The sequence below is a fragment of the Manis pentadactyla genome, chromosome 6, assembly GCF_030020395.1.
Source record: "Manis pentadactyla isolate mManPen7 chromosome 6, mManPen7.hap1, whole genome shotgun sequence".
In the NCBI taxonomy this organism is placed as follows: Eukaryota; Metazoa; Chordata; class Mammalia; order Pholidota; family Manidae; genus Manis; species Manis pentadactyla.
Genome location: NC_080024.1, coordinates 57704853 through 57725811, shown reverse-complemented (window position 1 = coordinate 57725811; position 20959 = coordinate 57704853). Strand labels below are relative to the sequence as shown.

Below are 20959 nucleotides of genomic sequence, written 5' to 3'. Positions count from 1 at the left end.
ATATGGTCATTCTGTAACTTTCATCAAGGAAGGTTTCATGGACCACTGATTCATTTGTATGTGTGGTGGGGGTGTGTGGGTGGAAGTAAGTAGGAGAGGCCAAACAAAATGAAAATGAAAACACTGAATTCTTCAAAGAGAATTGAAGGGAACACTAAAGTGCTAGTGAAGTGAATATTAAACTCCTACAGGCCTTTCTCCTTTCGTCTCTGTAACTTGAATACTTAGCCTTCATGAAAGTGACATGGTGAGTTCTTGGTCATAGCTACCGAATATTCCAGAGTAATCTTGTTGTCCTGTACACTTTCTTATTTAGATTAAACCAAAGCAACAGCTAATGCATTATGTTACATTTTCCAGGGCTGGATTGCTAGTTTTTTGTGATTTTTTGGTAGTTCTTAGATTTAGCCTTGGAGACAAAATGGAATTTCTGCTTGCTACAAGTCTGGTTCTTCACCTTCATTTAAGATTTGCTACCACTAGGGCCCTTTCTACAGCAGTGATTCTCAACTTGGGGTAGGTCAGTGAGCTTTCTTCAAAATGAACATGCCTGCCAGGTAATTATAACATGCCCCCTTTAGTAGAGAATTACTACTATTCTTTGGAAGGGAGTTGCAGCTATATAAGATACAGAAACACTTCAGCCTGTGTATTGTTACTTGCATGTTCCCTGAAATACATGGGGTGTAATTTTGCTGTTTGTTTTTTGCAAACATACTGAAATGTATACCAGTTAGTGTTTGCTGTCTAGGTACTCATTTTGGGGATCTGTGTACTTTCCACTGCACCATCATTATGCATAACACTTCAGAATCCCCTTTTGAAATTGCTTTGTTAATCAGCATATAAATCCCACAAAAAGAGCACATTCAAAGCATGAGTTTTTATTAAAAAAAAAAAAGTGATGGTATTATCCCATTTCATTCCTCATATTTGATTCCGAATGAGTTTTGGTGAGAGTCAGAAATCAAACTGCATTCAAAATGCAAGATTTGCCAACCTTGAAAACATATATAAAAGACTGTTAGTGGCAGAATTCTAAGGCAGTTCCAAAATGTTTTCAAGCCATCACAGCATTTTTGTGTTATTGTTGGTTTAAAGTAATTATTTTATTAAAGAATAACATACAGAAAAGGCACAAATATTAAATGTTAAGCTTGAAGAATGTTTACAAAGGGAATACACTTTGTAACCACCAGTCAGATCAAGAACTAGATGATCAGCATCCCAGGTATTATTATGGTCTCCTCAGCATATCACCATAGATATGTATTGCCTACTTTTGAACATTTTATAAATAGAATATATTGGTATTCTATTTTGTGCCTGGCTTCTTTCACTCAGCATTGTGTTTGTAAATTCATTCATGTAGTTCTGTGTAACAGTAGTTCAATCATTCTTATTGATTGGTACTATTTCCAGTGTGTGACTGTTCCACAATTTGATTATCCATCCTACCACTGATGGATATGTTTTTTTTTCCATTTAGGACTATTTTAAGTAAAGTTGACATAAACATTCCTATATATTTATTTTGCTGATCACATGTGTGTATTTCTGTTCAGTATACATCTAGAAGTGGAGTGGAATTGTTGAGGCATTGAATATTCACACATTTATCTTTAACAGATGTTAAAGAGAAAATTATCCTGACACTTGTTTAAACAGTAAAGGCAGACTTTATTCAGGTCTATCACCATAGGTACAGTGACCACTGCAATGGGATTTTGAAGGGAGAGAGATTGGGCTCAAGTCCGAGTCCACAAAAGAAAAGTGGGACTTTATAGTCAAGGAGCAGATTAAGGTGGATGGAAAATTACTGAGAGGAAACATCAGGAATAAAAGGGGATTCAGTCTAAGATGACCTAACAGGATTCTTGCTGAAGGCAGGTCAGGGTGATAAGATTTTACCTGGGGGAAGGTGATGGGGAAAGGAATTTGGTCAGATATTGAAGGTGGTCAGTTATTGAGGGTAGAGAATGCTAAACTGATTTAGCAGTACCCTTAAGCTGAGCAGGTGGCTCAGTGGAGCCTGACTGATGTTTGATCAAGGATTATCTTTGTCACAGATAATGCTGAATTGTGTACCAAAGTGGTTGTACCAATTTATTCTTCAACTAGCAGAGCATGAGAGTTCCAGTTGCTTTATGCCCTTACCAACACTTAGTATTACCAGTTTTAAGGTTTGAATATTCCTAGTGTACAGAGTGGTCTCTTGTGGTGGTTTTAACTTGTATTTCTTCAATAACTAATGATGAGTATCTTTTCAGATATTTATTAGCTGTTTGAATATCCTGTTTTTTCGGAGGCCCTTTTCAAGTCACCGGCCCAGGTTATAAATTGAGCTATCTTTCATGTAGATTTGTAGGAGTTCTTTGTATAGTCTCAATGAGTATTTGTATGGTAAATATCATCTCCCACTCTGTGGTTTGGATTTTCTTTCTGATAATTTTCTTTTATTTGATGAACAGAAGTTCATAATTTCAATAAGGTCCAATTTTTCAAAATTTTTTGGTAAGAACTTGTGTCTAGCTTAAGAAATCTGTTATCTTCTTAAGGTTTACTGTTTTATGTTGCATATTTAGGTCTAATGTTAGGTCTGTGATTCACTTAAATTTTGACTTTTATATGTAGTATCAGGTAGGGGTCAAGCTTGTTTTCCCCGTATGGGTAGCCAGTTGACTGAGCACCATTTATTGAAAAGAGCAACCTTTTGTCCACTGCACTGAAGGGACATCTTTGTCACAGAGTGAGTGACGAGGTATGTTTGGATCTTTTTCTGGACTCTCTTGTGTTCCATGAGTCTGTTTTTCTATTCTTGTTTATCTAGTATCACACTATTTAAATTTCTTTAGCTTTATGCTTCTTAATATTTGATAGTTTAAGTCTTCTAACTTTGTTCTTTTTCAGTATTGTTGTGGCTGTTATTGGCCCTTTGCATTTCCTTGTACATTTTAGAATCTGTTTGTAAATTTTCACAAATCTCTATTGGAATTTTGACTGAAATTACATTGAATATATATGTCAATTTGGGTAGAATTGTATTCTTGACAATATTGAGTCTTTTGATCTATTAACATGGTATATTCTTACAATATAATCTTTAATTTCTTTCAGTAATGTTTTACAGTTTTATGTGTAGACATTCTGTTCTATTTTCCCTAGGAACTTGATACTGTGGGAGCATTGCTCTTAAGTTTGTTGCCTCCTCAGGTGACTGCTGTGGATGGGATAACACTTGACTGATACATCAGTGCTGGTATATTTAAAAATGTGTCCTCTTATTTTAGTTTCATATTATAGCAACATTAGAAATTAGAGGATTGTTTTTTTTAGGGTGGCTATCAGTGCTTTCAGTAGTATTAACAAATAGCAAAAAAAGAGTTACTCTTAGAGCCTTGGATTTCAGCAGTTTTATCCTAGCCTACAGATCTTCTGCACCCATCATTGATTGTGGGATGATTGTATATTGCACTATCTACATCCAAGAATGGCCTACATAAGTAGAGTAAGATAGTAAAACTTTTGTGCCGCGTCTTTGCCACAGTACAAAGAGCATCTGGTCAGTAGTTCACTAATCAAGCATCTAAATTAGAACTTCTGCCAGATTTTGTGGGCCTCTCATAATTTGGCTCCACTCAGCCTGTCCATTCATGAATATCATTACTTTGTAATACAACACAAGGTTCTGTTTAGGCGTGTCTCCTTATATCCTCTGTACGTATTATGTTTATTTCCTCATCAGGCCTTTTCTTGTACATTTTTCTTTAACTAAGTCCTACTGTTGTCAAATTCTTCCTGCAGCCTTTTTTGTTTCCTGCTGCTTCTTACCTTTCTCTAACTATAATTACACACAATGTCTCTGTACCAGAGTTCAACATTTAGGTGTTTACATTATTTTGGTGTGTCAGTTTGTTTTCTCAGTTAAATTGTCAGCTTTATTAGAGCAAAGACTCCTTTTTCTCTTCTGTTCTATATTCCCCTCTACCAGCATTGCTCTGAGCTGAGAAAATACTTGTTGATTAATGACAGATTAACACAAATTTAGTTTCACAACAGAGATTTAGGATTGACTCAGCATAATCTGTGATTAGCTCTCTTTTGTCAGAGTATTAAGGAGGGTGGTGTAGGAAAGGAGAAGGAGGGTAGAGGGAAAGAGGAAGGCTCCAAAGTACTCATTCTTTCCACATGATTATAATATGCCTGTTGGTTGAGGACTGTTATTCTAATGGAAGGTGGCTACAGTTCATATTGACTGTGCTGCTTCCATATGCCACGGACTATCCTAGGCTTGTGGGAAACCAAAACATAGCCTCTGCTTTTAAAGAAGTCAGTAAAAAATGTGTGCTACGTTAGAAAATGCATGTGTATTTAAGGTACCACAGGTAGCGTCAAGGGAGGGAACTCTTAGTTCTCACTCTTAGTAGTGAACTTGTTTCTGTTTTCTCTCTGATTTGCTACCAGGGCATTGGCGCCACTGCCAGCCAGGTCCTATGTGAGAAAAGCGGTTTTGAGGGTTCCACTTGATAGCCCCTTAGGGAGAGGTGTTGCCTACATCTTGAATCATAATTTGTTGTTTTAGGTGTCTGAAACATCTAATACTTTGTAAGAGTGATTTGATTCTCCACAAATTACTTAAGTCCATGACTGTATTTCCCCTGTGTTTATCACTATAGTCCATTCAGCAGACAACACAAGAATGGAATTAATCATTCCAGGAGAGCAGCATTTCTACATGAAGGCAGTGAATGCAGCTGAGAGACAGAGGTGGCTGGTTGCTCTGGGGAGCTCCAAAGCCTGTTTGAGTGATACTAGGGCCAGAAAAGAAAAAGGTAACTATAAATTTTTCCCTTGTGGTGAGGATATTTTATTAAACATAGATGTAAATTGTCATGTCTGCTTTTAATAGTCTATCCTAAAGAAATAATCAGAAATGTAGATTTATTTGCATAGATGTTCATCATACTAAAAAAAATTGTAAATAATGCAAAGGTTTAAATTTTTGGAATGGTTTGGTGAACTCTAGGGTGATTTATTGTTGCCAGTAAAATATTTATAAGGCATTTTGATGATATAAGAAAATGCCCAAGGTTAAATGATAATTGAAAGAAGCAGGATTCACAATTACACATCCATTCATTGGCCATCTAAGGAAAGATACGTAAAAATTAGTCAAATTGTTACCTTAGGAAAGGGAATCTGTGGGAAGGAGACTCATTTTGCACTATAAACCCTTGGTACCTTTTGACTTTACCATGTAAATATATTGCCAGATCAAAAGGATTAAATAAAAATCAAAAGCCAAACATATAGTTTATGGTATTCAACTCTGTGCAGATATAATATGAAAATAATATTTATATCTGGATTGTGAGATTGCAGTTCTTTGATTTTTCTATATATTTTTTGATTTTGGAATTAAATTAGTGAAAGCAACTAAATATCAGTATTGAAAATGAAGGCTAGGAATTGAATTTATAACAATTTTCAAATATATGAAAGAACATCATAGCTAGAAGATGGCTAAGGCTATGATAAAAAGGAATGGATATTCACAGTAGCCAAAAGGTGGAAACAGCTTTAATGTCCATAGACAGAGGAATAAACAAATATGGTATTATACATATAATGGAGTATTAGCCTTTAAGAGAAAGGAAATTCTGACACATGCTATGATATGGTCGAGTCTTGAAAGATATTATGCTAAGTAAAATAAACCAGTCAGAAGAGGACAAATACCATACGATTCTACTCATCTGGGATACCTAGAGTTATCAAATTCATACAGACAGAAAGTAGAATGATGGTTGACGGGGGCTGGGGAAGGAGGAAATAGGCAGTTAGTTTTAATGGATACAGAGTCAGCTGGGGAAGATGAAAAAGTTCTAGAGATGGTGGTGATGGTTATAGGACAGTATGAATGTACTTCATGTCACTGAACTATACACTTAAAAATGGTTAAATGGTAAATTTCTTTATGTACATTTTACTACAATTAATAAAAAAGAGGGAATGGACTTAAATTTGGGTAGAAATAAATTTAAGTTAGGTCAAATGGCACATAGATCTGGTTGGGTCCACGCTGGCTAGCGTGGTTTTGTGGCTGGTGCCACAGAGCAATGCCACTGGCTCAGGGACTGGGGAGAAGCACCGGGACGTACAGTGTGTTTTTTCCTTCCTTCCTCTGCAGCTTACACTTCTAGTTTAGAGGGTATTGGTAAGTAAGTGGCTGAGGCTATGGCTGGATGGTTAGTCTGGAGATACTAAAGAGTTCTTAATAAAAAATTTCTAAAAACAATATAGTGGGAAAATGAAGTTATGAAAGGAACAGAAGAAAGTAAATATTTATATATAATAGTTTTAACTACAAAAAATTTATAACTTCTATATGTCAAAACATACAGTAAAGAAAACTGAAAGAGAACTGACAGATCTGGAAAAGTATTTGCAATGTATGGGACAAATGAAAGGTGGCTACCTTTAATGTATAAGATCTTATATGAATTACCAATTTATGTATTATTGAAAGAAAAATGAAACATCAGAGCTAGAAGAATGTATAAAGGACAAGAAAAGCCAGTTCATAAAAGGAGAAATGCAAGTACTTTTTAAATGAAAGATGACTGATGGAATGCAAGTATCTGGTATAAAACATCCAGTGGTCAACCACCCTGCCTCTGGAAATGAATCTACTTAAACTTCATATCAGATATGTGACTCCCTTTTATTTTTTTCAATTATCTAAAGAGAAGGTGTTCCCTTGGGGCTCTTGTATCGTATTTCCAAGGTCTCACACATCTTATACTACTATAACTGTTACCTTTTTAAATGACTCCATTTTGTTGTATTGCTCAGACTATGAAAGTGACCTAATTGAATGTTTAGTTTTGTTCCTTTCAGAAATTAGTGAAACCAGTGAATCTCTGAAAACCAAAATGTCTGAACTTCGCCTCTACTGTGACCTCCTCATGCAGCAAGTTCATACAATCCAAGAATTTGTTCACCGTGATGAGAATCATTCGTCACCCAGCACAGAGGTATAACAGAGGGGATCCCTTCATGTCTGGGTGTTGTGTGGTGCTCTGGTGGGTGAGCGTCTGCCCAGAAGGTGGCAGAGAAGCATGTTCAGAATGAATAATTTTCAGTTTTGGGCTCTCACTACTACAGACTATCTGGAAATCTGTAGGATCTTCTAGATTGTATCTCTGCAGCCTGAGTAAAGCAGGAAAGCATTTCCCCAGGAATCAAGGCTTATCTTTACAGCCAACTGATAAGTTGGAAGCTGGGTGAGGGTTGGGGGTGGGGGGAGAAGCATTCCAGGCTTTGTTCTTCGGGCTAACTGCATGAATTCACTGGGCAACTGTTCTTTCTTTTGATAATAAGGTCCCAGCTTCAACTAATGAGAACTGATAATTTAGCTCTATTAAGTAACTTAAAAAAAAAGCCTTCTCAGCACAATAATGTGGGAATTAGAATTCAGATTCGTGGCTATGAATTTGTAGCAGAATTCAGATTGCAGCTATAAAACAGGTTCATTCTTCTGATAAAGTAGGACCAGTGGGCCTTACTGCTCTCAGGGTGAAAGGCCAGCATGGTTCCCAGATCCTGTTGGCCTAACTTGGGAGAAATGAGAAAAGGAATCTTTCTACCTCTCCTGTGGCCTTCTCCTGTTGAGAAGGAAGCTTGTGTGAGGTAGATGACAGTGGTAGGTATGTTAAATCCTAAGGGCACTAACTGTTTCACCACAAACTCTGTGGAGGTAGGTACCCTCACATTTTCTCCAGCAGCTCAGGGACAGTATCAGGGACCCAGGCTTATTCCGCTTTCACGTTCTACCATTCTTGGTATGTTGGGTTTTTCTCCTCATGCTTGGACTTCAAGGTGACTGCCAGAGCTGCACAGCCAGGAGGCAGTGGGATAGCCAGGATGGAAAGAGAGCATCTCGACTTGCTGTCCTTGGCTTTTACCAGGGTGCAGAAATCCCAGAAACTCCCCAGCAGACTTACCATCTTTTTGTCTGAGTCAAAGGAAACTAGGAAATACTAATATTGGACAAAGAGTCATGGAATAGCCATGGCTGGCTTACACCAGTCTGTATTCATCCCCTAGGGTCAGAACACTTTTCTGTCTTAAAAAAAAGACCGGGATCTTCATTCTATCAAGGGAGAAAGGGGAGAATGGGTCTCAGTAGACAGGAATTTTGCAGTATTCCCCTGCTGTGACCACCTTTGGAATTCTGATACTTAGAAAACTACTGTTTAGGTTAAGTTTTTCAAAGATAAATTTTTTTTTTTTTTGAGAGGGCATCTCTCATATTTATTGATCAAATGGTTGTTAACAACAATAAAATTCTGTATAGGGGACTCAATGCACAATCATTAATCAACCCCAAGCCTAATTCTCAACAGTCTCCAATCTTCTGAAGCATAACGAACAAGTTCTTACATGGTCAACAAATTCTTACATAGTGAATAAGTTCTTACATGGTGAACAGTGCAAGGGCAGTCATCACAGAAACTTTTGGTTTTGATCACGCATTATGAACTATAAACAATCAGGTCAAATATGAATGAATATTCGTTTGATTTTTATACTTGATTTATATGTGAATCCCACATTTCTCCCTTATTATTATTATTATTATTATGTTTAATAAAATGCTGAAGTGGTAGGTAGATGCAAGATAAAGGTAGAAAACATAGTTTAGTGCTATAAGAGGGGAAATGTAGATGATCAGGTGTGTGCCTCTAGACTAAGTATTAATCCAAGCTAGACAAGGGCAACAAAACATCCACGGATGCAGATTTCTCTCAAAACGGGGGAGTGAGGTTCTAAGCCTCACCTCTGTTGATCCCCAATTTCTCACCTGATGGCCCCCCTGTGACTGTGCCTGTCTTAGGTTGTTCCTCCCTTGAGGAATCTTACCCGTCTCTGGCCAACCAGTCATCCTCCGGGGCCATACAGGGAAATGTAAAGTTGGAAAGTGAGAGAGAAGCAATATTGTTTGAAAAGGTTAGCTTTTTACTTCTTTGCAGATTTATGTCCTGTAGCTTTTATGCCCAGCATTTGTCTTGAGGTATCTTTACCACTTGGAAGAATTATGATACTCGGTAATTTCGATATGAGACATGAATTCTACTTAAGGGTTATAATTAGGAAGGAAGAAGAAAAGCTATAGAAGTAGCAGATGGAAGAAAACATGGGAAGATTGATTATTTCTTTGACATATCTTCTTGTAGAGTAACATAAGTGTATATAGGTTTTAAACTACTAATTAAATTGCGCACACACATTAACATAATAGGAATACCGCTACATAACCAAAGCAGACCTACAATTACCAGCCATCTCCAGTGAAACCAAGAAAACCAGTTAGGCACCCTAGGCATTTGTGAAAACTTATCAATGATATGATGGATATTGTCTAACTGAATTTGAATAGTTTGAGAAAAATCAGACAAATTAAAACAACACATTCCTGGGAACTGTTCACATCCCATATGTTCTTTTAGCAGTAGATAGTCTGTAGTCGCAGGCTTTTGGAGTGCTGCCACTTGCACTTCTAATTCTTGGTTGAGTTCCGACAGTATAGATCCAGTCAAATTTGTTGTTTTACTGTATGCACAGGCCAGCTTAGATATCTCCTTCTTCATTGCAATGGCAAGTCCAGGAACCGTGGGATGAATGCAGCTACAACTGCAACAGCGCCAGGATCTTTGTTGAAGTTTTTTGATGATTATCTTCTGGAATGACTCTTCCAGAGAATGTTGATGTTGGAAGTTCTTCTTCATATCGTATCTTAATTCGTTTTCTGGGTAGCCAAATTAGGCTTTGATCCTCTGTATAAACACAAACAAACCCTTTGCCCACCCTTTGATATGCCCTTTATATCATCGTGAAGAACTTATTGGAGATCACCACACAGGACCTGCTTTGTTTTTTTAAGAAAAAGGAATATTATCTCTAAGATAAATTTTTGAACAGTTTTCAATATGATGTTTGGTTTAAACACAAAACTTATTTTTTCTTGGATTCTAATTTCATATGTTAATTACCTGAAAGTCATTTTTATTCATTGATTGCTTTAATTTTCTAAGGTAGTATATTTTAAATAGATTTGAATATAACCTACTAAGATGTCTGTCAGAGGCAGTGTTTCGTTACTTGGTTATAAAACTGCAGGATTCCACAGTCATTTGTGTTTACTCAACTCTTTTTTTTGTGTAATTTTTCAGAACATGAATGAAGCCTCTTCTCTGCTTAGTGCCACATGTAATACATTCATCACAACGCTGGAGGAATGTGTGAAGATAGCGAATGCCAAGTTCAAACCCGAGATGTTTCAGCTTTCCCGTCCGGATGCCTTAGTTTCTCCTGTGTCGCCCTCTCCTGTTCAGATGGTTGGGACTTGTTTTTCTCCCAGTGATATTGCATATGGTTTTATTTATTTATTTATTTATTTATTTTCAAGGGTTTAAACTGGCAGTAAGAGAAGAATAGTAAGCATTGAATTTTGGGGGATTGTATTCATATTCTTTATTGGAGCCTTTAAGCTGGGGGTTCAATCTGTGTCCAGTGTCCTGATCCCCTCCCCTCAGTGGGGCTGTGCCATTTACCCGAGTGTTCCAGGAAAATACTGTGATGCTTTGTGGGTGCTATGATATGAAAAAGGTTGTTGTACTTGGTAAAAACATCACAATGGTGAGATAAAACTAAGCAAATCTTTAAAGAAGTTGTAAGGGATTTGAAACAACATGTTACAGGTGAAAGAGTATTTTGTTCAGCATTTCAGTTTGAACCCTCTGAGTAGGCAAGTTTAACTTACTCTATGTGGACCTCATTTTCTTCATCTATAAAATAAAGTTTTTTCTATGTCATTGCAAGAGGGTCATTGCGAAGGATCTGACCTGTTTAATGCAAGGTGCTTAATGTTAGTTTCTTGCCTTCTGATTACTCTGAACAAGTACTCTTGGCTGGTGCTAGTGGATTCATTGTACTTTCCAAGCTAATAAACTTGCTCTAATGTGCTGTGGGAAACTCCTGGCTGAGATAAGTTTTGATGAGGCTTCACATTTTTTTCACTGAAGTGTTTTCAGGAGCCCTTTTTTAAAAGAAAGAATGTTACTTGGCTACTGTTTTAGCAATTACCTGAGGACTTACAAGGGACAATAGGGTACAGTTTATTCCTAGGTTCTCTTACCCACCCCAGCAAGTTTAGTTAGATGAGATTTAGTCAAGATTATTACCTAAATTAATTTAGGTCATTGTTTTCTAATCAGTGTATGATGAACTGATAGTGACCCTTGACCGAGGTATACTATGATAAATGAGTTTTATGGCCAGATTAGTTTTGGGGAGTGCTAGGTTAATTGAAATGAATTGGGTTTTTCTGTCATAGTACTTCTTAGAACCTCTTTTATGCCAAAGTATATCATGAATCTCTGAGGACGGTAGTGTGCTTTGTTTCTGAAATTTATTTGATAATTGAACACTTTTAAAATTTATTTATTTTAAATTTTTTATTAAGGTATGATTGATATACACTCTTATGAAGGTTTCACATGAAAAAACAATATGGTTACTGCATTTACCCATATTATCAAGTCCCCACCCATACCCCAGCGCAGTCACTGTCCATCAGTGCAGCATGAACACTTTATTTTTTAATGTCTAACATTTTAAAATATGTTATAAACTGTTAAATTACCAGTAGTTGAACAACAAAAATCCTCTTGAGATGGATGTATAGTGTTATGTTCATGAGGTTGATATACAAGGGTCATATTGTCTTTTAAGGTGGCCAGCATAGACTTTACTACAAATAGTACTGTATTTAACTTTATGAAGTCAAATACAATAAAAACACCTCAAAGCTGCCTTGTTTTTGCACTGAACTGAGGAAAATGTCTTCTGTTACAAATGCTCTATAGTCCAGAGAGGCCATATATGTATTTTATGTATAAGAAACTATAATAACTATCTCTTTTAAACCAAAAGCTTTTTTTTTTTTTTTAGATTATTATTTTTTATTGAAGGGTAGTTGACACACAGTATTACTTTAGTTTCAGGTGTACAACACAGTGATTCAACATTTATATACATGATAATTCTAGGTATCAGCTATCACCATACCAAGTTGTTAACAATATTTTGACTATATTCCTTATGCTATACATTACATCCCGGTTACTTATTTATTTTACAATTGGAAGTGTGTATATATATATATATATATTTTTTTTTGGTGAGGGCATCTCCCATATTTATTGATCAAATGGTTGTTAACAACAATAAAATTCTGTATAGGGGAGTCAATGCTCAATGCACAATCATTAATCCACCCCAAGCCTAATTTTCGTCAGTCTCCAATCTTCTGAAGCATAACGAACAAGTTCTTACATGGAGAACAAATTCTTACATAGTGAATAAGTTACATGGTGAACATTACAAGGGCAGTCATCACAGAAGCTTTTGGTTTTGCTCATGCATTATGAACTATAAACAGTCAGTTCAAATATGAATACTCATTTGATTTTTATACTTGATTTATATGTGGATACCACATTTCTCTCTTTATTATTATTATTTTTAATAAAATGCTCAAGTGGTAGGTAGATACGAGATAAAGGTAGAAAACAGTTTAGTGTTGTAAGAGCAAATGTAGATGATCAGGTGTGTGCCTGTAGACTATGTGTTAAACCAAAAGCTTTTATCAGTAGAAATATTACAGGAAATCTATCAAGTTAATATAGGAAATACTGATTAGAGGCCACTTATTTTTTCTTACTATGGCGTTTTACTTAATACATAAAGCAAAAATTGTGACTTACAGTGATTAGTTCTGAAGGCCACGTACATGGAAAAGGTCAGGCAGTCTTCCTGGAAAAATCTATTTTAAAAAATTAAATGAGTAAATGAAAAATAAAACTGAGATCTGAGAGTTAAAGGAGATGTTAATGTCCAGTTGCATCTTAATTTCAGTAATATTAGATGTTCCTGGACTACAGGTTGGGTGGGCCCATATGTGTTACCATTTCAATTGGGATCTCTCAGAGGAACTGGTGGATAATGTTACAAATACTGAAGGCATTTACATAGCACAAGTGTTAGTCTTGGATCTATAAGCGCCTTTATATGAAGCTTATAGCGCCTGTATATGAAGCAACCGTCTTAGCTTTTAATGTAAACTTTGCTTTTCTGCTACCTTGTTAACCATTGAAATAATCTGTTTTACTTGAGGGCCTTTTTCTGTTTTTATTTTGTGGAGCACTTGGATCATTTAAATTATGTTTGGCATTTGTCATATTTATTAATGCTCTGCTTAATCAGATTTTAAAAAAGTTTTTAAGTATGTGTTCTAGAAATCTACTTGAGGCTTAGGATTCTTCTGAGTGAGTAAAAATCTTGAATTATTAATACCATGTTCCCTGAAAACCACACTTGAAAATTTGCATGACAGGTACCTGAATAATGAATGGTAAAGAGAAGCTTTGCAACTGGACTCTATTCTGGCCATTAGGATATTTTCTGGCTTGCTGCATATTCCTTTAAATAGTGTGGATTTTGGACTAGTTAAATATATATTGTTTTTTTATATTTTTATATACCGACACACACATACATGTATATATACTTATATATAGTATACGTGTATATGCATATTATAAAAGTTGGTTTTTAGTATTGAGAAAAGAATCCAACATGTTTTCGGTATATGTTAAGATTCCAGTTAATGGTTATTAGGGAGAAAGCTTGACCATACTAACAGTGTTACTTGAGTCTGTAAAAAATAAACTTATCGGCCAGCTGTCTTTTCTTCTTGAGTGAATTTAAGTTAATAATAATAATAATAAATGAGAACTGTATTTTTCTACTTGACATAAGAATTATGCTCATTTTATTTTTAAATTTCTAGATGAAGCGTTCTGTCAGTCACCCTGGTTCTTGCAGTTCAGAGAGGTAAAATAACCTTTTCTTTTGACCAAGTTCTCTCAAATATACTACTTGGTAAATTCTTTGGACCTTTAACATTAAGTGGTGTGGAATATAAATTCTATGGGCAGAGTCTGGTTCTGATTTGCTCAGCATTATATTTCTTAGTTATTATGATAGGGCCTAATCCCAATAGGTAGTCAGTGAAGATAAAAATGAGTGAATAACCAGTAAGGTAAGCACCTTGCCAGCCATTGTACCTTTTTCAGATGTTTTAAATTATGTCAAATGATGGTTAATAGAAATCCATCTTTGATGTATCAAGGCTCCAAAGCTTAGGCTTATTTTACAACAGCTCTTGGTAGCACAATAGAATCATGTTGAGCTGAGCTATTGTTTTATTAGGAGCTAAAGATTCTTACTGAAAAGAGAGTAAAAACCAGTTGATATCTTAAAGTATATATTCATATCAACACATTTAAAAAATTCCCCTTCTAAATAGATATTACCTATATCCCAGGCTATTAAAATGTTCTTTATCTTGGCATAGGTAATATTCTTCTAAGTTGCTCTGAGTGTTTTGTTTGGTATTTAGGAAAGTGATGAAATTATGGTGATTTTAGCGTTTTTTTCTCTACATTAAGAATAATTGGTATTCCTTATTAGTATTTTGTCTGCTCCACCCCACCCAATGATTATAGAATCTTTGACTGAACTATCTTGTGCTCAAAAGGAGTCCAGTGTTACCAGCTGGATTCTAAATGATTTTACTTGTTTGTGGCCAGACCTCTGAAGGAGCAGAGTGTTGCTAAAATAAAACTTTAGGCATAGAAATATTCCTCTTCCTGTCAGGGAATGAAGAGTTTTACCTATTGAATTTCCCCCCAAAATAGAAACTTGATCCATTTGACAAACTTATTTTTATGATGGAAAATTTTCTGAACTGTATTTTATCTTTTCTACCTTATTAATTAATAGAAATTTTAAAGCTGTATTATTTTTCTTGATGAATCAATGTTGTTATTAAAACAGTAATGTTGGACTTTCATACAGTGGTAGCCGGGTGCTGTTCAGTGGTGGTGATTTGCTTCTGTGTTGAGTGTTTTAAATAGATTTTTTTAGTTTTCCGATTTTTACAATACTTTTTTGTAGCCTCCATTTGCCATCTCTGTCTGCTCTTGCCACTGGCAGTGAGTTGGCCTCTAGCTTACTCCTAACCTACTTGCCCAGCTTTTTCACTGTTGTTTTTGATCAGATATAGATTGACATTAGCTACATGTACTTGGAAAATCTATAACCTTGGGTTTTCAACCTTTTGCTTAACCATCTCATAAGTTTACTGTCTAACTGGATGCTCCTCTCTAAAAGCAGTTGCTGCTTCTTCACTGTACCCATTTTCCATTTAGTTTGGCTTAGAGGCCATATTACTGTCCAGGTTACCAGCTGGATTCTAAATGATTTTACTTGTTTGTAGCCCGACCCCTGAAGTAGCAGAATGTTGCTAAAATAGAACTTGTTTCATAGAAATAGTTTCTCTTTGATTTAAAGAGAAGTAATTTAAAATTCCAGTTAGGTTGGGGGTGTTTTTATTTGTTTAAGACCTTAGAATTTAATGCTTTTAATTTAATTTGCAGGAGTAGCCATCCTACAAAAGAACCAGTGTCTACACTTCACCGACTCTCTCAGCGACGCCGAAGAACCTACTCGGACACAGACTCTTGTAATGATATTCCTCTTGAAGACCCAGATAGTAAGTTGGGCTCTGTCTCCTTTGGCCTATTCAGCAAGATTATTGTGGGGCTTGGTAACTGATGGAAGTGAAGGATACTGACAGTGAATACCATACTTTGTCCTTGGATTAATTCCTTAATTCAGAGCTAAACAAATGGTGCACAAACAACAGAAGCTCATATATCCTCTTACAGACACCTTTGTTATTAACTAAGAAGTGCTGAGTGTCTCTTTGCAAATCCCGTATCTTATATAGATAATTTAATATCAAAATCTTTTCCTCCCACTGTATTTATTAATCCTTAGTAATCAAGTCCATTTGCATTAAAACCATTTTAGAAGAAAGCATGAATTGTGGCAGGATTCTAGGAGAAAATAAAGGCAAGTTCTAAGTTACAAGAAAAAAATCAACATTATTCCTAAAATAATTTGAAATGGCTGAGGGAAATATTTTTTTCTGGTAGTGGCAGTGAATTACAGAATTTTTTCCTTTACCTTTTTCTCCCTTATTATTTAAAGATTGAATACTTTAGGTAAGGTTTGGTGATTTATATTGAAGTTTATTTTTCTCTTTAGAGAAGAAGCTTTGAAAGTGTGTCAGAATATCTAGTTAGAAAAAAATACCATAATTTCCAGTGAACACAATATGATCTTATTATTACAACTCCATTAGCAGACTTGTTTTTCAGAGTCTTTGCTATTGCCCATGAAGCATGTGTGATAGAAATTACATACAGTTCCCAGTTAAGGAATAGATTTTGTCCCAGGAGTTTATTTGTAAGTCTGTTATTTAGAACACAGATTTTATTTCCATTATGGAGATAATATGAAAAGTGGTGGTTAGATTCTTTAGATTCCTAGAAGAGCCCAGCTAATTCATAGTGTGGATGAAAAGGGACAAAACAATAGTGTTGGATTTCTATGGTTGAATATATTGAAAACACTGATTAAGATAGAGTTGTTTTGCTTAACAGAGGTTAAATAGGTTTAACTAGAGAAGAATGTAGAGTTCATGAAGATGGTGGAGGTTCAGAAGGGACTGCAGACCATTTTCAGATCCTTAGAAGTTGATGGATCTTTATTTATGTTCATTTTTATTTTTATTTTTTGTAGATAACTATTTTTTTATTGAAGGGTAGTTGACACACGGTATTACATTACATTAGTTTCAGGTGTACAACATAGTGATTCAACATTTATATACATGACAATTCTAGGTACCAGCTATCACCATACCAAGCTGTTACAATATCTTGACTATATTCCTTATGCTATACATTACATCCCGGTTACTTATTATTTTACCATTGGAAGTGTATACTTTTTTTTTTTTTTTTTTTTTTTGTGAGGGCATCTTTCATATTTATTGATCAAATGGTTGTTAACAACAATAAAATTCTGTATACGGGAGTCAATGCTCAATGCACAATCATTAATCCACCCCAAGCCTAATTTTTGTCAGTCTCCAATCTTCTGAGGCATAACAAACAAGTTCTTACATGGAGAACAAATTCTTACATAGTGAATAAGTTCTTACATGGTGAACAGTACAAGGGCAGCCATCACAGAAACCTTCGGTTTTGCTCATGCATTATGAACTATAAACAGTCAGTTCAAACATGAATACTCATTTGATTTTTATACTTGATTTATATGTGGATACCACATTTCTCTCTTTATTATTATTATTTTTAATAAAATGCTGAAGTGGTAGGTAGATACAAGATAAAGGTAGAAAACAGTTTAGTGTTGTAAGAGAGCAAATGTAGATGATCAAGCGTGTGCCTGTAGACTATGTGTTAATCCAAGCTAGACAAGGGCAATAAAACATCCATGTATGCAGAAGATTTCTCTCAGAACGGGGGGGTGAGGTTCTAAGCCTCACCTCTGTTGATCCCCAATTTCTCACCTGATGACCCCCCTGCGACTGTGCCTGTCTTAGGTTGTTCCTCCCTTGAGGAATCTTACCCATCTCTGGCTAACCAGTCATCTTCCGGGGCCATACAGGGAAATGTAAAGTTGGTAAGTGAGAGAGAAGCCTTATTGTTTGAAATGGTTAGCTTTTATTTCTTTGCATATTTATGCCCTGTAGCTTCTATGCCCAGCATTTGTCTTGAGGTATCTTTACCGCTTGGAAGAATTATGATACTCGGTAAATTTGATATGAGGCACGAATTCTATTTAAGAGTTGTAATTAGGAAGGAAGAAGAAAAGCTATAGAAGTAGCAGTTGGCAGAAAACATGGGAAGATTGATTATTTCTTTGACATATCTTCTTGTAGAGTAACTTCAGCATGTATAGGTTTTAAGCTACTACTTAAATTGCGCACACACATTAACATAATAGGAGTATAGTTACATAACCAAAGCATACCTGTAGTTACCATCCATCTCCAGTGAAACCAAGAAAACCAGTTAGGCACCTTAGGCATTTGTGAAAACTTATCTATGATATGGTGGATATTGTCCAACTGAACTAGAACAGTCTGAGAGAAATCAGACAAATTAAAACAACCCATTCCTGGGGAATGTTCACATCCCTTATGTTCTTTTAACAGTAAATAGTCTGTAGTTGTAAGATTCTGGAGCGCTACAATTTGCACTTCTCCTAATTCTTGGTTGAGTTCCAACAGTATAGATCCAGTCAAATTTGTTGTTTTACTATATGCACAGGCCAGCTTAGATATCTCCTTCATTCCCATGGCAAGTCCAGGAGCTGGTGGGATGAGTGCATCTACAGCTGTAGCAGTGCGTGGATCTTTTTTGGGTTTTTTGATGATCATCTTCTGGCATGAGTCTTCCAGAGAGTGCTGATGTTGGAAGTTCTTTTTCATATCGTATCTTAGTTCATTTTTGGGGTAGCCCAATTAGGCTTTGATCCTCTGACCCTTTGCCTACACTTTTATATGCCCTTTATACTCTTGTGTAGAACTCATTGTAGGTTACCACACAGGAACTGCCCTTTTTTTTTTTTTGATATCACTAATCTACACTTACATGACGAATATTATGTTTACTAGGCTCTCCGCTATACGAGGTTCCCCTTATAAACCCCTTTACAGTCACTGTCCATCAGCATAGCAAAATGTTGTAGAATCACTACTTGCCTTCTCTGTGTTGTACAGCCCTCCCTTTTCTCCTACCCCTCCATGCATGCTAATCTTAATACCCCCCTACTTCTCCCCCACCCTTATCCCTCCCTACCCACCCATCCTCCCCAGTCCCTTTCCCTTTGGTACCTGTTAGTTCATTCTTGAGTTCTGTGATTCTGCTGCTGTTTTGTTCCTTCAGTTTTTCCTTTGTTCTTATATTCCACAGATAAGTGAAATCATTTGGTATTTCTCTTTCTCCGCTTGGCTTGTTTCACTGAGCATAATACCCTCCAGCTCCATCCATGTTGCTACAAATGGTTGGATTTGCCCTTTTCTTATGGCTGAGTAGTATTCCATTGTGTATATGTACGACATCTTCTTTATCCATTCATCTATCTATGGACATTTAGGTTGCTTCCAATTCTTGGCTATTGTAAATAGTGCTGCGATAAACATAGGGGTGCACTGATCTTTCTCATACTTGATTGCTGCATTCTTAGGGTAAATTCCTAGGAGTGCAATTCCTGGGTCAAATGGTAGGTCTGTTTTGAGCATTTTGATGTACCTCCATACTGCTTTCCACAATGGTTGAACTAACTTACATTCCCACCAGCAGTGTAGGAGGGTTCCCCTTTCTCCACAGCCTCGCCGACATTTGTTGTTGTTTGTCTTTTGGATGGCAGCCATACTTACTGGTGTGAGGTGATACCTCATGGTAGTTTTAATTTGCATTTCTCTGATAATTAGCGATGTGGAGCATCTTTTCATGTGTCTGTTGGCCATCTGTATTTCTTTTTTGGAGAACTGTCTGTTCAGTTCCTCTGCCCATTTTTTAATTGGGTTATTTGTTTTTTGTTTGTTGAGGCGTGTGAGCTCTTTATATATTCTGGACGTCAAGCCTTTATCGGATGTGTCATTTTCAAATATATTCTCCCATACTGTAGGGTTCCTTTTTGTTCTATTGATGCTGTCTTTTGCTGTACAGAAGCTTTTCAGCTTAATATAGTCCCACTTATTCATTTTTGCTGTTGTTTTCCTTGCCCGGGGAGATATGTTCAAGAAGAGGTCACTCATGTTTATGTCTAAGAGGTTTTTGCCTATGGTTTCTTCCAAGAGTTTAATGGTTTCATGACTTACATTCAGGTCTTTGATCCATTTCGAATTTACTTTTGGATATGGGGTTAAACAATGGTCCAGTTTCATTCTCCTACATGTAGCTGTCCAGTTTTGCCAGCACCATCTGTTGAAGAGACTGTCATTTCGCCATTGTATGTCCATGGCTCCTTTATCAAATATTAATTGACCATATATGTCTGGGTTAATGTCTGGATTCTCTAGTCTGTTCCATTGGTCTGTGGCTCTGCTCTTGTGCCAGTACCAAATTATCTTGATTACTATGGCTTTATAGTAGAGCTTGAAGTTGGGGAGTGAGATCCCCCCTACTTTATTCTTCTTTCTCAGGATTGCTTTGGCTATTCGGGGTCTTTGGTGTTTCCATATGAATTTTTGAATTATTTGTTCCAGTTCATTGAAGAATGTTGCTGGTAGTTTCATAGGGATTGCATCAAATCTGTATATTGCTTTGGGCAGGATGGCCATTTTGACAATATTGATTCTTCCTAGCCACAAGCATGGGATCAGTTTCCATCTGTCAGTGTCCCCTTTAATTTCTCTTAAGAGTGACTTGTAGTTTTCAGAGTATAAGTCTTTCACTTCCTTGGTTAGGTTTATTCCTAGGTATTTTATTTTTTTTGATGCAATTGTGAATGGAGTTGTTTTCCTGATTTCTCTTTCTGTTGGTTCATTGTTAGTGTATAGGAAAGCCACATATTTCTGTGTGTTGATTTTGTATCCTGCAACTTTGCTGTATTCCGATATCAGTTCTAGTAGTTTTGGGGTGGAGTCTTTAGGGTTTTTTATGTACAGTATCATGTCATCTGCAAATAGTGACAGTTTAACTTCTTCTTTACCAATCTGGATTCCTTGTATTTTTTTGTTTTGTCTGATTGCCGTGGCTAGGACCTCCAGTACTATGTTAAATAACAGTGGAGAGAGTGGGCATCCCTGTCTAGTTCCCGATCTCAGAGGAAATGCTTTCAGCTTCTCGCTGTTCAATATAATGTTGGCTGTGGGTTTATCATAGATGGCCTTTATTATGTTGAGGTACTTGCCCTCTATTCTCATTTTGCTGAGAGTTTTTATCAT

The 20959-nt window shown here is 36.2% G+C and overlaps 1 protein-coding gene across 3 annotated transcripts in view; it reads left to right on the top strand.

Annotated features, from left to right (window-relative positions):
• The window catches only part of PLEKHA3 (pleckstrin homology domain containing A3), a 33163-nt gene that overhangs the window by 4609 nt on the left and 7595 nt on the right, over nucleotides 1–20959 (top strand). For 2 of the 3 annotated variants that reach the window (XM_036879416.2, XM_036879415.2), the window contains 5 exons: nucleotides 4677–4832; nucleotides 6901–7037; nucleotides 10236–10400; nucleotides 13916–13959; nucleotides 15567–15682. In XM_036879416.2, the coding sequence (XP_036735311.2) occupies nucleotides 4677–4832; nucleotides 6901–7037; nucleotides 10236–10400; nucleotides 13916–13959; nucleotides 15567–15682 (618 nt within the window). Of the gene's footprint in view, nucleotides 1–2634; nucleotides 2762–4676; nucleotides 4833–6900; nucleotides 7038–10235; nucleotides 10401–13915; nucleotides 13960–15566; nucleotides 15683–20959 lie in introns of those variants that run through there. The other variant, XM_036879418.2, reaches the window with a different exon arrangement.